General features: G+C 32.1%; 1 protein-coding gene across 1 annotated transcript; it reads right to left on the bottom strand.

Annotated features, from left to right (window-relative positions):
* Nucleotides 1-1,486: 1,486 nt before the first annotated feature.
* On the bottom strand, nucleotides 1,487-16,911 carry koko (cyclin Q). The gene is made up of 4 exons (XM_072532365.1): nucleotides 16,491-16,911; nucleotides 10,926-11,147; nucleotides 5,534-5,784; nucleotides 1,487-3,035 (listed from the first exon to the last, which is right to left on the bottom strand). The coding sequence occupies exons 2-4, from the start codon at nucleotides 11,145-11,147 to the stop codon at nucleotides 2,753-2,755; spliced, it is 756 nt and encodes a 251-aa protein (XP_072388466.1). The 5' UTR covers nucleotides 16,491-16,911; the 3' UTR covers nucleotides 1,487-2,752.
* Nucleotides 16,912-22,039: the final 5,128 nt, after the last annotated feature.

Genomic DNA, 22,039 nt, shown 5'->3' on the forward strand with positions numbered 1-22,039 from the left:
TGTAACACAACAAAAAAGAAAATACAAGCGGCACATAACAGAAGCCTAAGAGAAGCAGTCAACGTACCGAGATACGTTGCAGAAAGATTCCTCTTCAGAGAATTACAACAAATTAGAGTGACTGATATAATGAAGGAAAAGGCAAGGACAAAGTTCGCGCAGACAGAGAACCATCCTAGTCACATATTGCGAGAGATTATGAGGTACGACGCTTTCCACAGATGGGAGCACAAGAGACCCAAACAAAAAATAGTAGAATAAAACCAAACGTACTAGAGAGAAAATCAGTAAATACACCAGAGAGAAAACAGAACACCAGAGAGAAAACACTACAAAAACAACGCACCAAGAAGATAGTTCGTAGCTCAAAAAACTCGTGGACAATCGCAGTTAATTCTAAGTAGATAATTATTATACTAATATGCACTAATTCTGATTTTATGTTTCAGGCATCCTACAAAAAAAAATTCAAAAAAAAACAAAAAACGGCTTCGGCCAACAAAAAAAAAACAAAAAACTACTAACAAAAACCGGCGCAAGCCACAAAAAAAATAACAAAAACCATTAAAAACCAGGGCACGTAAGGCCCAACCCCTTGAGCACCAAGTCGCCGAACTGAGCCTAGCTCAGAGCGGAGACTTGAGGCCCAAGTAAGCAATTTTAGTTCGCGGATAAGCCACAGTAAGATAACATGATTATAGCGACAATGCGCTGTCCTGAGTTTTAAATTCGGTTAGGAAACCATGTTGGAGTTCTATTACCCAGGACTCCCACATGAAGAGCATTTGGCTGATAGTTGTGCCCCTATCGCGCATCAGAGTGCTATAGGGGGGAAAGGGATGGTCTGGAGCATTGGAGCGCGGTGAAGTGACTTCTGTTTTTACTCGAGTTAATACACCTCGTTCCAATGAATTGTTATACCCGAACGAAATTCTTAGGGGTGAACATGTCTCACAGGCTGGGTTTAATTAAAATGCTTGCTTGCTTGGAGAAAAATGTTGATAATCGATTAAGGTGATCATAGTTTAAGGTGTGGCTGTTAGGATTTGCATTTTATTTAATTGCCTACGGTAACTTTAAGTACATTCTTCTGTAATAAGAGTGACGGTTCAGCTGCTTCGCAATACAGGCATCATATATTTTTAACTTTCTTGATGTGCGATCGACACACAATATTATTACATTTAGAACATTTGCTTTGATACTTACAATCTTTCTTCCTTTAGCAAATATGGCACCTTCCTTTTCTTTTTGGTTGAGGTGAATTTTTTTTTTTGTTGATTAGATGAAATTGAACTCTCTAGCATGCAATGCTCATATTTTTTTTTACAATGAACTCTTACTTTTTAGAAATAATAAATCGCTTGGGAACAGTTGCTTTTTAAGCTTCTAAAAAACAATGTGCTACGAGGACAACCTCGTAAGTACACTAAAAACATAACTATTGACGGGAATAGGCAAGCTGGGACAAAGAAAACGATTTGAATAGAAAGTCCTCTTTATTACATTATTCATATAAAAACTAAAATAACACTTGTGAATGCTAATGGAGATATAATTCGTTCATATTTTTTAGCTGTAGTCAGTTCGATATAAAACATAGTATCTAAAAAAAATACAAAAAGTATACTTGTCTTCGCAGATCTCTCTAAAAAATTCCAAGTATATAATATCGAATGATGAATCTTACTTAGTTATACATGGATCGTTTAGTTTATATGAGGGGTGGCTGCAATGTAACGAGATGGATCTTCCACTGCAAAACTACATACAGCTACAAAAAATATAGAATGTTACCGGCTAACTGGGTGTTAATATATCCAAAATAACGATATTGATTTTTCACAGAAAAAGGGATACATGACATGTCTTATTGTTTTTATCAATTCTTTATGTTCTTGGTATACTAAAAATCTGCACTTACTAATTTATTGTAAAGAATACACAGTGGCGCGAAATGTTCATATAAATGTTTTAGTTTTTAGGTTTCATCTTATCAAATCAAAAAGTAATCTATCTTGTGAAAAAGTAAGTGCACAGTTACTTTTGCAGTTCAGTGTATTTTTTATTGTTTTTAATTTTCATATTCAATGTAAAATTTCGCCGGCCAAGTGTGATTGTGTTGCGAAACCGTTAAGTAGAATCTGTCTTTCAAAATTGTAGAAAAAATTTTCGGCAAATCAACGTGTTGTTATTTTACATTTTTACTTCAAGAAAAGGTCTTAATTATAAAATATACAATCCAATTCAATCGAAGAAGTTTCTTGGAAGTATTTTGGTCCTTCGAGCTGGATTTCCAAACTCGTAGTTTAAGTATGTAATAAATCAAGGCCTTCACCCAAAAAAGACTCGATAGTAGGCACCAAAGTCTAGTTTAGTGTAACAGGAACGAATAAAGACTATTTAAAAAATAGATTTTTTTGGTAAAGATGGGCCCTATACAACCTGAAATCACACTGATGTGAACTATTTAATAAATTACTAGCCTGTTTATAAAAACAAGCCAAAAATATCTCAGCTATGAGTGTAACCGGAGAAAAATATGTTTTGTGAAATTAATGATAATTTTGCAATCCGACCCATGAAAATACAAAAACCAGAAGTAAGTTCCTTGTAAATAACTAATAAATTGAAAAATCCATCAGTCGATTATACAGCCTTATTTCCTAACTTAATTTCGTAGTATCACCTTATCCTAATACGAACGTGTGAAAAATACGACTCGTACACAATACCGATAGTAAAATACAACCTATTCCGTTTCCTTGTTGTACACTTCCATAATTTTTTCCATTATTTCCCAATGTTTCTCTTTGGGAAGATCTTTAACAAAAATATTGTACCAGGCCTCATCGTCGGTGTCTTCTATAAGAGGTAATTGTATTCCATAACATTGAAGAGCTAAAGATATACAAGAGATGGCTACGTGGCGAGGGTCATAGTCAAGGATGCTGGGATCGTGATGGTAGTCCTGAAGGAAAGTTGCTGCTGCTCTTGCTACTGGGACGCTTTCCAACTGTTCTTTACCCAACCACCTGAAAATATTATAATGTCTGTATTAAAAAGACTCTATAAGCTATTTAATTATATGATAACTTATTAAACAAATTAATTCATGTCATGAAGCACAGACCAAAATATATCTACTGATTATGGAGTTCCGGGACCAAGATGCGACGGAAACGGATCAGGTAATCAAATCTTTGGATCTTCCAGGTCCAACGAGCACCTTCCAAATCAATAAAATTTGTAAATGGGATGTAACAACTTTGTATGAAGCTGTAAAAATCCATAATTATCTACAAGAAAGGCGAAGACTCTCAATATAGACTATGGGAATAAGTGAAACGAAGTGGAAAGATTCTGGTAGTGGCGACCTTGATAATTACCGGATTTATTATTGGGCAACCCAAAATAGGAAACATAATATTGCCGATGTTATTAGAAAACTACCTAAGGTCAACCTAAACCTGATTATGGATGACTTCGAGACTAAAATAGACAACGGAAAAAGTAGAACATGGAAGGGCTTTTTAAGAAATGAGCAACGTGAGCAGTTGGTAAACTGTATCATGGGACAACTATTTACTTATGGATATTCTTTAATCCTCGTCAACTATGCAAAGTTGGTCAGACGACCCCTTTCGGTTTGGCTTAAATTTTACAGGCGTATTCAATACTATAAAATATGATGATTTACCAAATTTCAACCTTCTAGGTCTAAAATAACGATCTCTAAGGGTGATTAAATTTTTTTTTTCAAGTAGAACATTTTTCACGTGTTCTGTCACTTTTCTTGCATAGCGGAATTTAGATGCTCAAAAAAATATCCAGCCATTTAAGAATGGTGACTGTAAAGTATCTAGAATTTAAACCAACCAGAAACTTGTCTATTAATCGAATATTACAAAAAGGTTTGGAATTTTTTTAGAACAAGCTATAAAGCTTTCGATAATAAACACGTTATCAGACTACATGTTTTCCAACTACAAACCTGATGGCACTAAACGAAGCGACCATTCTTAAATTACCCCAGTCGTCAGAGACGAAAATGCCACTGAACCTCTAAAAGTCATACGAACCAGCTGAATTTTGCCAAAAGTGTCACTTTTACAACCGGGCTTTCCCCTAAAACTCCCCTCGAAAAGGAGTAAAAATTCAAAATATCGATTTAAAACGAAACTGTACGCCGTAGAAAAAAATATTTCAAATAAAAAATGTGGCTCAGATAATTTTGAACAAAAATGTTTATAAGCACATTTTGCGTAGCATGAACCGTTCTCTCAGAAACAACGCTTGAAGCGACCGACGATTTTGAATGTCAGTTCCGCCCGGTTCCGCGCGCGAAATAAAGGTTAAATAAAATTTGTATCAACTCGACAGTAAAAAATCGCAGAATTATAATTCATGCGCAGTAGAACAGTGAGCCATTGAGCGCGTTATTTAAAACGTTCATACTCGCAACTAATTTTTGTCATTAATACTTATTTTTTATAAGAATAAAAAGTATTCTGAGTCACATAATATTATTTAGCAATTACTAATATTAAATTAAAATTTAGAAAATTGTGAATGCTCGTTTATATTAATATAAATATTAATAACCAGATAAAGAGTTTTTTTTATATTATTTTTTTAAAGAAAAAATACATAGAATTAGGGAAATAATGTCTAAACAATAACTTACAATTACTCAAGACGTCTTATATTCCTTTTTGTCATGCATCGAGCGCATGCGCAGCCGCCATGTTTTTCGTACTGTTTTGATCAAAAATGGAGAGGTTAGGCATCACTACTTGTCAAAGATATTTTCCTTGTTACTTCTTTATAAGTAAAGGCCTTGGAAAATGTATAAAATAATATGCATTGTTTTTAAATGATTTACAGCGTGTATCACTCCAACATACTACATAACGACACTGCTGTTATTCCTTTTCGTACAAGTATTTCTCATTTGCTAATTGAGGCACTTTATTCCTTATTTTCGTATTTTTTTCAATAACTATACTTTCTTTTTCTTAATTATGTATGCACAGGTACTTTATTGTTATTTATATTACTAACCTAACCTAACATGATTGTTTATAAAAAACTGTACGAAAAAAAACAGACGAAAAAATTTGTGATGAAAAAGCCTATTAATTGCTGAAAAATCACATTAAAATATACTGTTTTATGTAAAATTTTGTGAGGAATCCAAATCTGTGCCCAGAATGGCATTTCGGTTGAGAAAATAATGAGAAATTACAGAAAACTGTCAAAAAAGATGTAACATTTCGGAAAAATTGGAAAAGATTGGATAAAGACAAAGAGAATGACAGTTAAACAAAAGTTACAGAACACTGATTAAACAACCGAATTGTTCAATATTACCAACAATAGTCGGCTATCTGTTTTGTAAATTAGTTTTCATATTGTAAAAACATTTGAAAGTAACTTTCAATATTATTCGGTGTTTCCGAACTACCTTTCTGATTATTTGTTATACATTTTTAAACATATGTCCCATAACTTGATAAATATAAAATCTTACCCTTCCATGGATCTCAGATAATGCAACATGAACTTGTGGGGATGAGTTGTACTGACTTCAAATTTCAATATTCTCATTATTAACAATTCGGCTTGAACAATGGCGTCTCTCATACTCCAATATTCGTCGCCAATTTCCAGTAGACTGCTTCCTCTATGCAGTGTATTGTGAGCTACGTTGATAATATCTCTAATTTTCAGAGGATCATCTTTGACTTTTCCTGCCAGGTATAGTGAGGAAGAAGCTATTAACTAAAAAAAAAGTATACAATTATTTATTTTTGATTCTAACAAAACATGACTGATGTCTTTTATAGTATAATCAGCGTGGAGTTGCGCTAGAAAAATTATCTCTACGCGAGAGTAAGAACCTACAAAAATGTTAGAAGAAAAAGTTGAGTTTACCTCAACACTACCATTAACCTGGACAGGTAATATATCTCCTTGAAAAATTAAATAAGAATTCAAACAGTTTTTGTATTGGTGGAGATACGTAAACGATGTACTGGTATGCTTTACAGGAAATTTTCTAGATTTAAAAATTATCAGACTTAAAAACAAACATGACTTCTTGATATTTCATAAACCTACCCATACTGGCACGACTATACACAATTCATCATCCCATCCCACAAAACATAAACTGACAGCCTATCATAGTATGTTACATAGATTAACAGAAATTCCGATGTCAAAATACAACTTTAAGACAGAATTAAATATTAAGCAAATAGCAGTAAACAATGGATACGTTCTCCGTATTTCATAAACCTACCCATACTGATACAACTATACACTATTCATCATCCCATCCTACACAACATAAATTGGCTGCCTACCATAGCATGTTACATAGATTAATAGAAATTCCCATAGAGATAGAACTGAATATCATTAAGCAAATAGCAGTAAAAAATGGATACAACGAACACACAATAAATAAAATTTTAAATAAAAAACTACATAAGAAAGCCCTGAAATTAGTATTTCCACCACCAGAGAAAAAACCAAGTAAAGATAGTGCAAACACTCCTGACCATGGAGCTGCGCGAAGGTGGAGTCAAAATTCACGTAAAGGCAGAAAAGTTCTATTGTAAACCAAATTTCGTCTACCGCGCCGTGGTCAGTAGTGTTTGCACTATCTCTACCTTGTGCTCGATTACATATACAGGCAATATATCAACAAAAATAGCCACACACATAAAAAAGAAAGAAATAACACCAGCTTTTAGAACAGACAACTTAGGCAAATATATTAAAAACGATAAGAGCCAAAAGAAAAAGCAATTACGCAGCGGTGTATACAAACTTAAATGTGGCAATTGCCCAAAAACTTACATCGGTCAAACTGGTAGTACTTTTATTAAACGTATAGCAGATCATAAAAGCGCTTTCAATAATAGAAAAACAGACTCTACGTATGCACTTCACCTTCTAGAGCGTATTCATTCTTTTAATGACGAATTTCAAATGCTTCACATTAAAAACAAAGGCCTTAAGCTATCTTTATTAGAATTTATGGAAATCAACAAATTAAAAAATACAGACATAATTCTGAATGACCAACTTGAGACAAACAGTTCTCTCTTCCTCAACTTATTCAGTTAAAGACTATAAAGTGTAAACACATACCAAAAATAGATCACTTGAGAAAGGCACTCTGACCGGAACAGCTTAAAATAAATTTTGTGGAAGTGTTGAAGTCAAAAGTTTCGGTGTTTTATTGTTAGATAAATAAGAATTAATATTGAGCAGTAGATTTTAATCAAATCAAAGCAGAAAAGAACATCGAAAACAGAAAACGTTTGGCACCGTTAGAAAGGTACTGAAAATGTCATTTTCGTTTTACTTGACAGCCTTTTAAATATTCTTGTATGTTTCTGCCTCTTATTGGTTAATCTAAAGTACTGTTATTTTTAATAGTTTTTAATTTAATTTAAGATAGCTTAAGAATCTTCTTCTAGTTCCATGACCGTTATCGATCGTTGGATATCATGTTGGCTACCATATTCGCTATCGTGACTTTATTGACAGCCGCTCTAAATAACGATGTAGTTAATTTTCCATACCATTGCCTTAGATTTTTCAACCATGATATTCTTCTTAGGAATAAAAAATTTAAATTTAAGAATCAAAATTATGTTTACGGCATTCAAGGTCAGCACTAACAACCTTACAAATCAAAAACAGATTTTGCTTAGACAAAATAACAAATTAATTAACATGTTATCTCTTATAAGGAACAAGAAAGATATTTTTATATTTGTTTTCCGGGAATATAAATCATATTTATTTAATAAATATAAACAATGAAAACTTTATTTTAAAAACACATTATATCATTATACAAAACTAAGGATATTGTATGTTTTATGATAAGATGGCTTCGTCAATTAATTTCAAACACACTTTTGGACTCAAATTTTGTGTAACAACCTTTTGCTTTTTGCTTTTAATGTGTACTTGTATTTTAATACTTGGTTTCGTATATATGTATAAATATATATATATATATATATATATATATATACATATGTCCAAAAGTTTGGAATATTGGAATATTTCATCTTTTTATTGATTTTTATATATAAAATCATCTGAATAGTTAAACATCCTTTTGTTTCAATTATCAACAATACTGAATAAATCTCAAAACCAGATAAACGATATGCAAAAAAAAAATTTATTTTCTTGGGGTGAAAAACTGTACAACTTACATTTAAAAATAAATTAGTATAGAAAAAAATAATTTTTAATAAAACTAATAATAAGTATTTCTTCCATTGGCCTGTATGCAAGCCAGAAGGCGATTTGGCATTCTGCCGACTAACTGGTTGAGCTGGGCTTGCGGAATTCTCTTCCATTCTTCACGAGCAGCATCTTTAGGTTCTCAAAGTGTAATAGGGGGATTGTTTCGCTTCTTGATGCGTGTTTTGAGAATGTCCCAAGCATGTTCAATAATGTTCATGTCGGGGGAATTCGAGGGCCACTGTAATGTAGATATTCCTTCTTCTTCAAGAACATTTTGTACTGCTGATGTTCGATGAGGAGGTGCGTTGTCATGCATAAACACAAATTCATCACCTACTGCCCCTCGGAATAGACGTACGACAGTATTTAAAACTTCCTTGATGTATACAGCACCAGTGACTCTTCTCTCCAGAACCAGCAGTGACGTCCGTGTACCCCTCATGATACCACCCCAAACCATAATACTGCCACCTTCAAATGGGACACGCGGTTTAGCTGTTTCTAGTGGGGCTTGTCATCCTGGGGCCCACCAAACCAGTGTTCTTCGCGAATCAGATATCAAGTCAATTTTTGACTCATCAGAGAACATCACGTTATTCCAGTTAGGATCATGATGCGCCATTTCTCTAGCCCATTGCAACCTTCCTATTTTGTGTTGGTAGGTTAGTTTAGGAACACGTAGCGGTCTTCTACGATACAAATTTACCGCATTTAGTCTGCGTGTTATTGTTTGTCGTGAAATATTCAGTCCTTGAAGCCTAGAAATTTCTCTGGATATACCACTTGTAGATTCCAGACGATTTCTAAGAGCTATAAATGTTATTTGCCGGTCTTGTGCTGCTGTTGTACATCGATTTCTACCACTTCTGAGACGATCCTTGACTTCATTTTTATCTTGCAATTTTTTTTTTATTTTCGATACATCACTCTGAGTAGCATCAGCAATATTCACGATATGACTTTGACTAAAGTCCTGTTGTAACAAAGCAATTACTCTGGATCTGTCAAAATGAATGAGATATCACGTTTCTAGACATTTTTAAACGGCTCAATTAAAATTTAAACAAAGACGGAAATAATGTGTAAATACGCTAATCAGTTGAATGTGATCAAAACCATACAAAAACGATTCAAATTTTTTATCATTTTCATTTAAAAACCCTCTAGAATGAATATCAACAACAGTTTTAAAACCACCTTAGGCGTAGATATATTATTTCTACATATTCCAAACTTATATATATATATATATATATATATATATATATATATATATATATATATATATATATATATATATATATATATATATATATATATATATATATACTGTCAGTGGTTTTCCGGATTTGACTCAGCGCTCAATAATTTTGGTTTTGAGAAAAACAATTCTTTTGGCGACGTTTCAAGTCAGGTAGTGACGCTTCTTGCTGATGCTTAAAGAAGACTGTCTTCTTCTGACCAACAAAAATTAATCCGCCTGCAGTTTTGTTGGGTAGATCGAGTAGCTCGACAGAACTGCAAGCCCGGGTAAAGGAGGAGGGGGTCTACAGCCAGGTTAGCACCCTACTGATATACTTTAAAATCATACAGCTCATAGAAACATTATTATGCCTCGGAACAGGAATGATTTCATTACGACTAACGCGAGAAAGAGGACAACGAATTTATCGAAAACGAGAAATATACTTCGCATCGGTACTTGGAACGTAGAGTCTCTTAACACAAGAGAGCAGGAAATTACAAACGAGCCTGTAGAAAAAAATATAGAAATATGTTCAATTCAAGAGACGAAGAAAAAAAGGAAAGGGTCAAATTATGCTAGATGACTATCTGATGATTTACAGTAGTGTTGCGAAAGAAACCAGAGCCAAAGAAGGAGTCACCTGTTAGTACACAGAAAATTTTTACACCAAGTACAAGAATGTTAATATACCTCTGAAGGAATAGTAAATGTAAAAGTTAAACTGGATGTCAAACCTCTGAATGTGATAGCAATCTATGCACCAGAGAACAACAGAGGTACCACCACAAGGAAAAACTTCTAAGAACACCTTCAGACTGTAATAAACGAGACCCCAAATGGGGTCTATTACAGTTATATATAATCATTATGGGTGATTTTAACGCCAGTGTAGGCAATGATATAGTTCCAGGAATAAAACAGCGATAGAATGAAAATATCAGCAATGAAAACGAATACCTTCTGACGGACCTCTGCAGCATAAACGAGATATGTATTAATAATACATTTTTCCCTCACAAAGAACAATACAAATACACTTTTAAAAATATTAGAGACAAAGATCTGTGATAGACTATATTCTGTCAAAGAGAGTTATAGCCCTTTCAAATTTTGGATATAAAAGCACTAACATCAGCAGAAAAGTATCGGACGACCGCGCAAAAGATGGAGTAACAACTTTCCGTAGAGGCATTAATCCGCCAATGAACAAGCAGAATTGCTTATAAAGAGGAAGAAGTAGAGAACAAAAATAAACATAACAAGATTCTATACAAACGAACAGCATACTAGATTACGCATAAAGATGGCGACAGTATATCAGAACAACAAATCCGCTGTCTCCACGCTTGATATGAAAAAAAAAAAAGATTGATTATAACTTAAAGGTCGTACTTACGAAAGGATCATAATTTGCAGGATCGACTTCTTTAAAGAACCTGTGCATAATAATAGCAGCAGTGGCCACAGTAAGTGGCTGTCCATTTAACTTAATTCCACACTCGAATATAAACCTGGCAGGCGTGTACCCGTTATTGAACTCAAGCGATTTGTAATCCATCGGAACATTCTTCCGGTTCTTCTCACGCTGTAGTTCCATTACATCAATAACGTCCTTCATCTGTAAAAGAATAATATAGAAGCGGCAACTGAAAAATTTGTTATTTTGTGGTATGACCTAGTGATGTGACATTAAGTAAAACAATTTTCGTGTTTCGTTATCGTTAAATTTAACTTTAATTGTTTAATATCGAGGTCATCAATGTTGACCAAAAATAAATTTAGAAACAATACAATATGAGCAAATTACAATGTCTACTGGTGACGACGATGATTAAATATTAGTGGTAAATATCATAGATAATCGCAGTTCACTACCTGATAGTCCATAGCAATGCAAAATATAACATGAATTATTAATTGGTGAATGCGTCACCTGTACTGACGTTACACTACTGTGTTTAGTTTTGTTAATAAATATTATTTATTTCATGAAAGTACAAATGTCATTTAATTATTTATAAAAAAAAAGGAAACAACAAAAATAAACAAATGTAAAAATGTTAGTGTGAGGAGACTAGAAAATGGTTCGCATGAGTTAGATTTTTTAATTTTCATTTGAAGACATTGATATTCATTGCTTTCACTATGACAGGGACAAGGATGTAGTACTTTATTCCTTCTACCATAATGCTTCGTTGTCCTGCAGTTGTGTTCATTGCTGTAGCTCTAAGGTGGAATAAATTTCATATGTTATGGTTGTGAACTTCATGAGTGGCAGTTTTTTCCATATTAGAGTGAAGTTTCTCCATTGGACACTAGTGTAGGAATGTACATACTTAGTATGTATAAATTGATTGAATGTCCATAATCTTATTGGGTAGATACGGTTCTTTTGTTGGGAAGAGTCTTGGTAGTCTAAAGATTTTTTTTATAGCTGTATTTTGAAGCACACAAAGAGCATTAAGATGATTATGTGTGGCTTTTCCCAAATTAGAGTTAAATAGGTGACATGGCTATGTATTAAACTGTATAGCCCGGTTACAGATAATTGAGAAATTTAAAGAGATAGATCAATTGGTGTAAAAATGGTACCGAACAAAATATCCATGTGGTTAGATCAAATGACATCTGTTTTAATAGTTCCTCTTTAATATTTTGCCTTGTTACAGGATAGTATTCAGAAAAACGCAAAAATAATCACTGTAAAATATAATTTTATTATATACAGTTATGAATATATTATATTTAAATAATTATACGTGTTAGGTCCATTTAATCAAAATAATGTTTTTATCTTTAGTCATAATAATGCTTTTATTTGCGCTACTGCTAAAATTTGACGATGTAAGCCCCTTTTTATACCTATCAATAAAAGTTTATGAGTTTATTACTCGATTGTCGGGTTCTTGTCACAGCCCTGCTGTGCTGACCAAGGTTCTTAAATTTACACGAAATTCTGAACGACCGATAACAAGACTGATGTGGCTTTCGGTATTGTTATACATATAATTTTTAGTTTAAACTCTGTAAAGAGAGCACGCATTTATTAGTGACGATTTCGTTATCAGAAAAATATTAAGTACCTAAATAAAAATGTGGCGTCCATGGGAGAATAGTGCATTAGAAATTGTTGAGAATAATGAAGTAGAAATTGTTGAAGAAAATGAGGAAATTCTACCACCAAATAATCCTGAAAATGTTGCTGGACCAAGTAGAGGAACTATTAAAAAGCCAGAAAAAAAACATTTATCGAAATACGCTAAAGAAATTGTGTTAAATGTGTTTAATGGATTATGTGAAGAATTGGAACGGCACGAGTGTGTTTTACAAACTGCGGCTTTAACAAAAGTTTCATTTACTACTGTATATCGAATTATAAAGGAGGGCATTACAAATAGACAAAAAAGGAGCGACTTTGGACTACATCGATCTATTGAGCAACATCTTTTAGGTCCCATTTCAGAAACCATTTATGATATATTTGCAGGTAATATTATACCCACACTTAACCAAATTTTAGCTGAATTAAAATCTAAAAATATTATTAATTGCTGTAAATCAACTTTAATAAAATTGTTACTATCAAATGGTTTTAAATATAAAACAATCAATAAACGACATACTATAATGGAAAGTGTCCATTTAATAAAATGGCATAATGAATATTTGGAAAAGATAACCGAGTACAGAAATAGCGGAAGAAAAATTTATTACTTAGATGAAACGTGGTTTGACACACTTACGAAACAATTGACTAAGGTTGGAGTAATGACAATGTAAAGTGAAAAAATTAATGTACCAGTTTCCAGGGGCAAACGAATATACATTTTACATTGTCTAGGGGAAGACGGTTGGGCAACTGATAACTTACTACTAAGTGCAAAAGACATTAAAGACAATTGTTTGGATTATCATCAAGACATTACGGGTGAACTTTTCGAATCGTGGTTTAAAAATAACTTATTACCAAATTTAGCAGACAACAGTGTTATTGTTTTACATAATGCATCCTATCATTCTAGACAACTTAAAAAAATTCCGAATAAATACTTTAGAAAGGATGAATTGCAAGATTTTTTATTATTGCAAGATTTATATTTTGAAGATTGGTACACTAAAGACCAATTAGTAGAGGTACTTATTACACAATTATTTGTAAAGGAATATATTATTGATGATGCAGCAAGTAAAAATGGACATACAACTTAAGACTACTACCATATTACTGCGTTTTAAATCCAATAGAGTTGTTATGGTCTCAACTGAAATATAATGTGAGACAAAAAAATGTAAGTTCAAAATGTTATAACACTGTCGTGACTTCAATAGATTCTGAATTTAAAAATATATCTGAGGATAACTGGAAGAAAGCAATTGAGCACGTAAAAAATATCGAAAAAGAATATCTTAAAAACATTCCTGTTCTAAATAAAATTATTATCAATGTGGAGAACAGTGATTCAGAGAAAGAAAGTGACGAAGTGTAATGCCAAGACAACTTTCTCTCAATACTGAGTTTACCTGAAATATTTTATTACATAATCAGGTGTAAGGATTATCGACATTATGTTCAACACCAAACTACTGCTTCAATTTTTCAAGAAAAACGTGGACTTATTATTTATAATTATTATGAAAACTTCACTTATTGTTGCAATATTTATATCTTTGAAAATAAGTTCTTAAGAGAAAATAATAATGTAAGTGTTGACTAGATAAACTTTTAATTTTTACTTCAAGGTTTTATAAATTATTTAAATATATATTTTTTTATCTTTCACTACCTACCGTTTGCTCAATTATTAATTAGTTTTTGTACACAAACCAATTATTGTTTGAACATTTTATAGAAAATGCATTGCAGAAATATAATCAAAGTAATTTAAACTTACACAAAATCATCAAGACATAAAATTAAGCTTTGTTTATAACAATACAAATTTATAGAACCAATTTCTTATAAAATATACCATTTATGTTTCATGTAGGTCGGTACTATCCTGTTCTTCACCAGTCATATAGCGCTGCTTATCGCATTTTTCTCAAATAAATATAACCGACCTATAATATATATATTTTCCTATATTTAATTTCTACATAATTTGCTGGTCTTCCAAGAACTCCTATTGCAGGTGAGATTTTTTTGCATAAATCTTGTATGTGATACTCCCAAGTAAGTCTATGGTCAATGTACAGTCCCAAATACTTAATACATTCCACTTTTTGTAAAGGCCTTGATTCAAGTACTATCATTGTTGCCACTCTTCTCTCTCCTTGTTATCAGTGTATAACTTGATTTATCTGCATTAAGGGAAGTTTATAATGATCTAACCATCCCTTCACCATCTGTAAGTCAAACTCAACATATTTTTTGCCTTCTTCTTCTTTAAGTGCCGTCTCCCGATCGCAGGTTGGATATCATCATCACTATCTTTACTCTATCTACTGCTGCTCTGAAGAGTTCTATAGAACTGCATTTAAACCAGTCTCTTAAATTCTTCAACCATGACACTCTCCTTCTTCCTATACTGCTTCCTCCTCTTATCTTTTCCTGTATTATCAGCCTTAGCAGTTCATATCGCTGTCCCCTCATTACGTGTCCCAGATATTGTGACTTTCTTATTTTTATTGTGTTTATTATTTCGCATTCTTTGCCCATTTCTTGCAATACATTCGTGTTAGTTTTCTTCTGTGTCCATAATATTCTAAGCATCCTCCTGTAACACCACATTTCAAAGGACTGTAACTTATTTATGTGTTCTTGCTTTAATGTCCAGCTTTCACATCCATATTGCAGTATCGAAAACACGTAGCATCTCAGTGCTCTTACTCTCAGTTCTAATCTAAGGTCTTTGTTGCAGAGAATTATTTTCATTTTTACTAACGCATTTCTTGCTATTTCTATCCTGGCTTTTATTTCGGTTGTTTGACCATTATTGTCTGAAATCCAGATTGTTGGTATATTTGTTTTCTTTGTTATTATCATGTATTTGGTCTTTTTTATATTCATTTTTAGTCCACACTCAATATTGGACAATTGATGATTCACTCTATTAACAAAGGTAAGTTGTGTTCTTCCTGATAGGTAATCATTAAACCACTTTAACACTATGCCTTTTATTCCTAAAGATTACTCAAATATACAACATTGGCCTTTATTAACTTTATCAATATTTGTTATAAGATCAGCTGTTGCTGTTGTTGTGCTGCTACCTTGTCTAAATCCATATTGGCCGTTATATAAGAAATTTTCATTATCTAAATGGTGCATGATTCTATTATTTACAGATGTTTCCAGAATCTTGGATAAAGCTGGTAAAAGTGAAATGGGTGGATAATTACTAGACATTGAGGAGTCACCTCCTTTATATACTGGAATAACTTTTGCCATTTTTATGGCACAGGGAACACTGTAGTGAACGTTAAATTTACTAGAATAATTAAAAATTGGTTGATATCTCACTCTTGAACTCTTTAATAGTATCAACTGATAACTTTTGTCTAGTCCACATGCAATTTATTTATATATCTTCAATTTCCTCCTTTGTTGTGAAACTCCAAGAAAAAATGTTGTTTATTAAGGGTGGTCCTGGTGAAACATAGCCATTGAACATCCTCAGCAAGTTCCTAACCAACTGTAGCAAAGTAGTTATTGAGCTTGTTAGAGATGAGGTTAGGATCATCAATAACTAAATCATCTATTATAAGTTTGGTAATAGTTGTTTGTTTTTTTTTGTTAGCTTCTTATTATGTATTATGGTATTTAGTTGTATGGTAGTATGGTATTTAGTATACCATATATAATGTTTTCTGTGAGTGTCTTGTGAGATGTTTTATAAAGTTGAAGTAAATACAGTAGACTCCCTCTATAACGAGAACTGAAATGGCAGACTAATTACCTTTTTCTTACAACTTTAATTAAGTTAATATTTATAAATATAGGAAGTAAAACAAAACTTACCTTCAAAATGTAATTCCTTCAATTATAACCTTAAAGCCGGTTAAGAGCACACTACTGTTAAAACAAAAATTTGAAACTGATAATATTTCAAGTTTTAATCAAACAATATTAATAAATGGAGCTGTTTATCGCTAATGTAGAAAGTTAAGGATGTAATAATGTATTTGACTTGACCTAAAATCAAACAAAACACAATAACGACAATAACCTAAAACCATAGGTATATGGTATATATTAGAATATTTATGTTTTTAAAGCTCCTTTTCTATCAAAGAACAATTTAAAAATTGTGCAATTTACTCTTGAATAATATACAAAGATTTAAAATTATTTCTATTTCATTTGACAAAATAGAGTTTCATAAAATTAACAAAAATACTTGTGTATTCGTCTTTACTTTAATTTTAATCAAATACCTACAAGTTTTACCAACCAACCAAAAAATCGTGTCAACACTCAAATTTTGACAATGTCATATGTCATATATAAATACTGATACAAATTTACGAATTTACCTCACAGTATATACCACAAATAGTAGTGTAAGTGGTATATTACACGTGGGGAGAGTAAATTGCATTACTCCAGTCCAGCAGTTTGTAGTGGTGACAGCGCTACTAATCAAGTTAAATGGAGGGATGACATAGCAAGAGGCGTATGACGTTGATGTAAGCACTGTTGCCGTGGTTTCACTAGTTTTAAATATTTGAACCTTTGAGCATTAAAGCAGTGGCGGCTGGTGTGGTAAAATTTTGGGTAGGCCAAGCCAGCAAAATTACATACCTATGGTCACGGGGTCATGACCCCCTCCCTCAACTAATTTTTTAATGATTTCTCTGTTCATTTTAACTTCTGCGTTATATCTAATTTTTGCGATTTTTGATTTTTCATCTAGCAAATCGCGAACAGAAAACGCCCTCTTCTGTACATCCTTAACGGACAGCAATTTACTTAAATGTTCCTTGCAACTGGAATGTTTTTTAAGGAGGCAGACATATTTTTTAAATCAAAGTATCCTTCACAATTCTATACATATTTCTTATTAGAAAATAACAAACACGGCCAACAATATAATCTGTTTTTCGTAATACTTCCAGACAACCATTTGTAGATATCATACCAAGAGCAATTAAAAGTACGCACCTTTTTCCCATCTTTTTGGTCAATTCGCAATGCTGGAGTAGGCCTTTCATTCATAATAATTTTTTTTTCTATCAATTTCAGTTCTTCTAGATAATGGCAATTCCAATAGTGAAACAACAATGTCCAAACACTCACTATAAACATTACTATTACTGCAACCTGGTAAAGCGTCATAAAAACTCATTTTTATGTATCAGTTATAAAACAATCTCACATATATATAAGTTGCATACAATCAGGCGATATAGAAATCACGCAATGTGATTTTTTTTTCTTCGAATTTTACGAATTTTTTAAAATTTATTTGGGCAACCGTGCACTTGTTTGCAATTGTGTTGTCTGTTTAAAAATATGTTACAATTATAGATTATGTTACATATTTTTTTATCATAATTTAAAAGAAAATTTATATTACAATTCGATAATTACGTTATAAGTGACAACGATGGTCATCGTAGGCCCGATCGTCTGGTGCCTAAACAGCAAGCATAAACACGACAATATAAATCGTTGTCCGGCAAGCTGCTTAACTTCAAACGCTTTTTGTACGGGGATCTTATGTGAGCTGGATCGGCTAGTTCCGATCGGGCCTATTAATGATATTTAAAATGCCTGAATACGATTAGATGCTTTCTGTGGTAATATAATAACTTAGTTGTTTTAACGGACGCTAATGTATTGAATGATTTAGTACATTTAAAAGTTATTTACATGCATTAACATAATTTTTAAATATATGTTTTTCAATTTTAAAGCTCTTAAAATTATTGGGTAGGCCCGGCATATCCTGCCTACCTCCAAAAGCCGCCACTGCATTAAAGCTTAAGATTTGAACATTGAACATACTGTACAATGTTTTCCAAAAAAAAAACAAAGATTGTAGCAAATTCTACTAACATCACAACTTAAATTTACAATAACTAATTTCTAAAGAATTTTGAGTATCTACCGAAAAAAAAATGTAATAGTGGCAACATTGTAATCCATGCCTTTGCATTTTTTTAGAAATAGGAGATAAAAACAGTATACATTAATTTATATATATCTAATAAACATTGCTAAAGAGAAGAAGGTACAGTACCAAAATGGTATAGCATTCCAAATAGAAAAAATCAAAAGAATATTTTTTGTGGATAGGTGAAAGTTAGTTAAAGTTGGACGAAGGGCTATTAAACATGAGGATTAGGAGTTTATTTTTACAAGCACCAGGCAAGAGCAGCATAATTATACCAAACTTTTGTTAGTAAATACAAACTCAATACTATTTTGTACATTTTGCTTCTGTAGTTAAATTACATTTAAATCTTAACCAACAAGAATCTTTTATTTATACTGTATAGGTACATTTTAAAATCATTAAACTCTTATAATTATTGCATTCGTAAAAGTTGCCTTATAATAAAAAAAAAGTCATACATTCTTAATTTTAATCTTTCATTATTATAGATTTTCATGGACCTTATACTTTTGAGCATTGTACATACTAATTTGTCATGATCCTGAATAGCGAGATCGCAGAAATACTATAATTTACACTTCATTATCTACAGATGATCCTTTATGGAACTATGGAACTTATAACAAACCTGAATATATAGGCATCTATGTTTGTTTATCAATAGGAAGATCTCCAACACAACACAATATTTAGAGTGTCCCCACCCACACCTTGAAAAGGGCTTAAGGAATGCGGAGGAAGAGGATATTTGTTGCCAATACTTTACCAAAGAAAATTATACAAATAAGCAAATATCAGGATATCTGTGTTTTATTTTGTTGTTTTCGAGACTTTGGTATGTTAATGTAATGGAAAACAGATACGGTCGTAAAATAATACATAAAAACTTTCCTGTGCCATAATATATACTGTTGTGAATTTATTTAACTGCTATGTCTTTATTTAATTTATAATGTCTTTATTAATGTATTATATTGTTCTTATTTTAATTTATTAAAAAGCACGATAATTCATATCAATTTATTTAACTAATAATACATAATTTATATAGACGAACGTAACAATTAAAATCGCGTCCGCGAATCTTCTTCAAAATTAACTGACCCTCTTCATAACAAAATTTATCTATAAATATAAAATCCCGCTATTCGAGAACAACGGCGAAGCGACGATCTCCCATCGAAGTAACCAGAAGCTCAGACCGGTCTTATTCGGCCTACCTGGAAACCTCGAGTCGGATGATTCATCATAATTTGGGTCTAGATCCTTCGCCGAAATTTCTACAACAAAAACAGAATTAAACCATATTCGCCTAACAGAAAAGTAGAATAAACAAACTAGGGACGCGTGATATATTCATTCCAAGTATCTAGAGATGCTGAAGAGGTATCTACTTGTTACAAAATCACTTATACTGTAACTGATTATATACAAAAGCATATCAAAAGTAACAAGTAGAAACTCACAAGTAACGACAATCTACACCTCTAAACAAAGACGCATAATTTGCAGTTTTAACAGATATGGATTCAGTAATCCTTACGAATCATATTTATGTCTGTTGAATTATATAAATATAATTTTTACTTTTAATAGCTCTATATATGTGTGTTGGTATATTTATAGTGTTGGTTTATAATTATAGTGTTATTTAAATAAACTTAGAACTGTGAACATTTTTAAGGTGTTTGCTGTTTTCTCTCAACTGAAGTAAGTAAATTTAATATTATTTTGACTGTATTATAATAATTATTATGATGATAAAAGGGTTGCAAGTGTGAGTCCATAATTGAACAAATATATTAAAAAGGTCAATACTCACAATCTAATATTTACTTTCAAAGTTTTACAGAAGCGATCGGTTTCGAGGCTTACAATATTTGCCTCATCCTCAGGCCCAGCAAAGAGTTTGTTTTGTTAAAAAACAATAATATAGATATCGCCAATAAGAAGTTTTCCGCTTACATCCAGGGTACTGTCTGTCTTCATCTTTTCCTTTTGACACTATCATTGTAGTGAGGTGATATGTTGATCATTATATATGTATGTAAATAAAAGGTCTTACAAAATAAAGACCTTTAGGTCTTAACCTTGTAAGAACCTGTGACAAAAACAACAAAAAACAAAAAAAGGACATCCTACTGCATAATATGTGATTTTCCATCTTCCACAAGTTTTTAAACTATATACAGTTCGGATGTGGATTCATTTCGCATAATGTGTCCAAAGTACTGTAACTTTCGAGATTTGATGGTGGTCAGTACCTCTCGGTTCTTCTTCATTCTTCTGAGGACCTCCTCATTGGTGACTCGGTCAGTCCACGGGATTTTAAGTATTCTCCGATATATCCACATCTCAAATGCTTCCAATTTTCTGCACATATCTTCGTTCAAGGTCCACGATTCAACACCATAAAAAGAACAGAGAAGACGTAGGTAGCATCGCAGCATTCTTACTTTTATACCAAGAGAGAGGTTGTGGCTCTTGAAGAAGGCCCCCATCCGGTTGAAGGTGGATCTAGCTTTTGATGTGGAAATGAGTAGCAATGATAAATAAAAGATACGAAATAATTCGAAATTACATAAACAAAATGGAATATTTTAAAAATGAAAAACTGTAACCCATTTTACTCATTGTACCTATCTACTTTTCCAGTACTTATTTTTCGTAATTCGATATTACTTATATGTAATAGTAAAAAGTTTTTTTCATCATTTTCAAAGAAAAACTTTCGTTTTACATCCGCAAAGTATGTTCGTTTGTGCGTTGTCGCCTATGCAATACTTTGGGGACGATCTATCGATGGATTCATATATAGATTTGTCTCCTGAATCAAAATCTGAAAGCGGCATTTTGATATCTCGAACCATCTTCGACATAACCGGCAAGTCAAAAATAGTGATGTCACAATTCTTTTAAATATACATTCGTTTCTGCTGACACAAATAAATGTTAAATCGATATCGAAACGTCGACTTAATAAATTTTATTTATTAATGTTAATGTAATGTTAAATGTATAAGTCTATCTACCCTATAATTATGTATAAGTATTTTCCCGAACTTTTACACAAGAAGAGGTCTCTTTTTATATCATTAATGATAATATTATTACTTATTTCCAACTATTGGATTTAAAGCGTAAAAAGTATAAAAACAACTTTCTATTTTTTGCCTTTTGATTAATACCACAATTAACTAATGATGTGTGAATGACAGTTTACAAAAATATTATTTAAGTATACTTCTTTCAAAGATTAATCATTGATTACTATTATTTTAACAGTAATCCTAAAAATTATAAATTAATTCATTTCAAATTCAGATGGTATAGGCTGCTAGAATCTTAATACAACCCTGTACAATTATATAAACATAGGGTTTCGCGTGTTATGTGCATGCATTTGTTGACCGCTACTTTTCTGTTAAATGAATTTACTATAGTCATA

This window comes from Diabrotica undecimpunctata, chromosome 5, assembly GCF_040954645.1.
Source record: "Diabrotica undecimpunctata isolate CICGRU chromosome 5, icDiaUnde3, whole genome shotgun sequence".
Taxonomy (NCBI): Eukaryota; Metazoa; Arthropoda; class Insecta; order Coleoptera; family Chrysomelidae; genus Diabrotica; species Diabrotica undecimpunctata.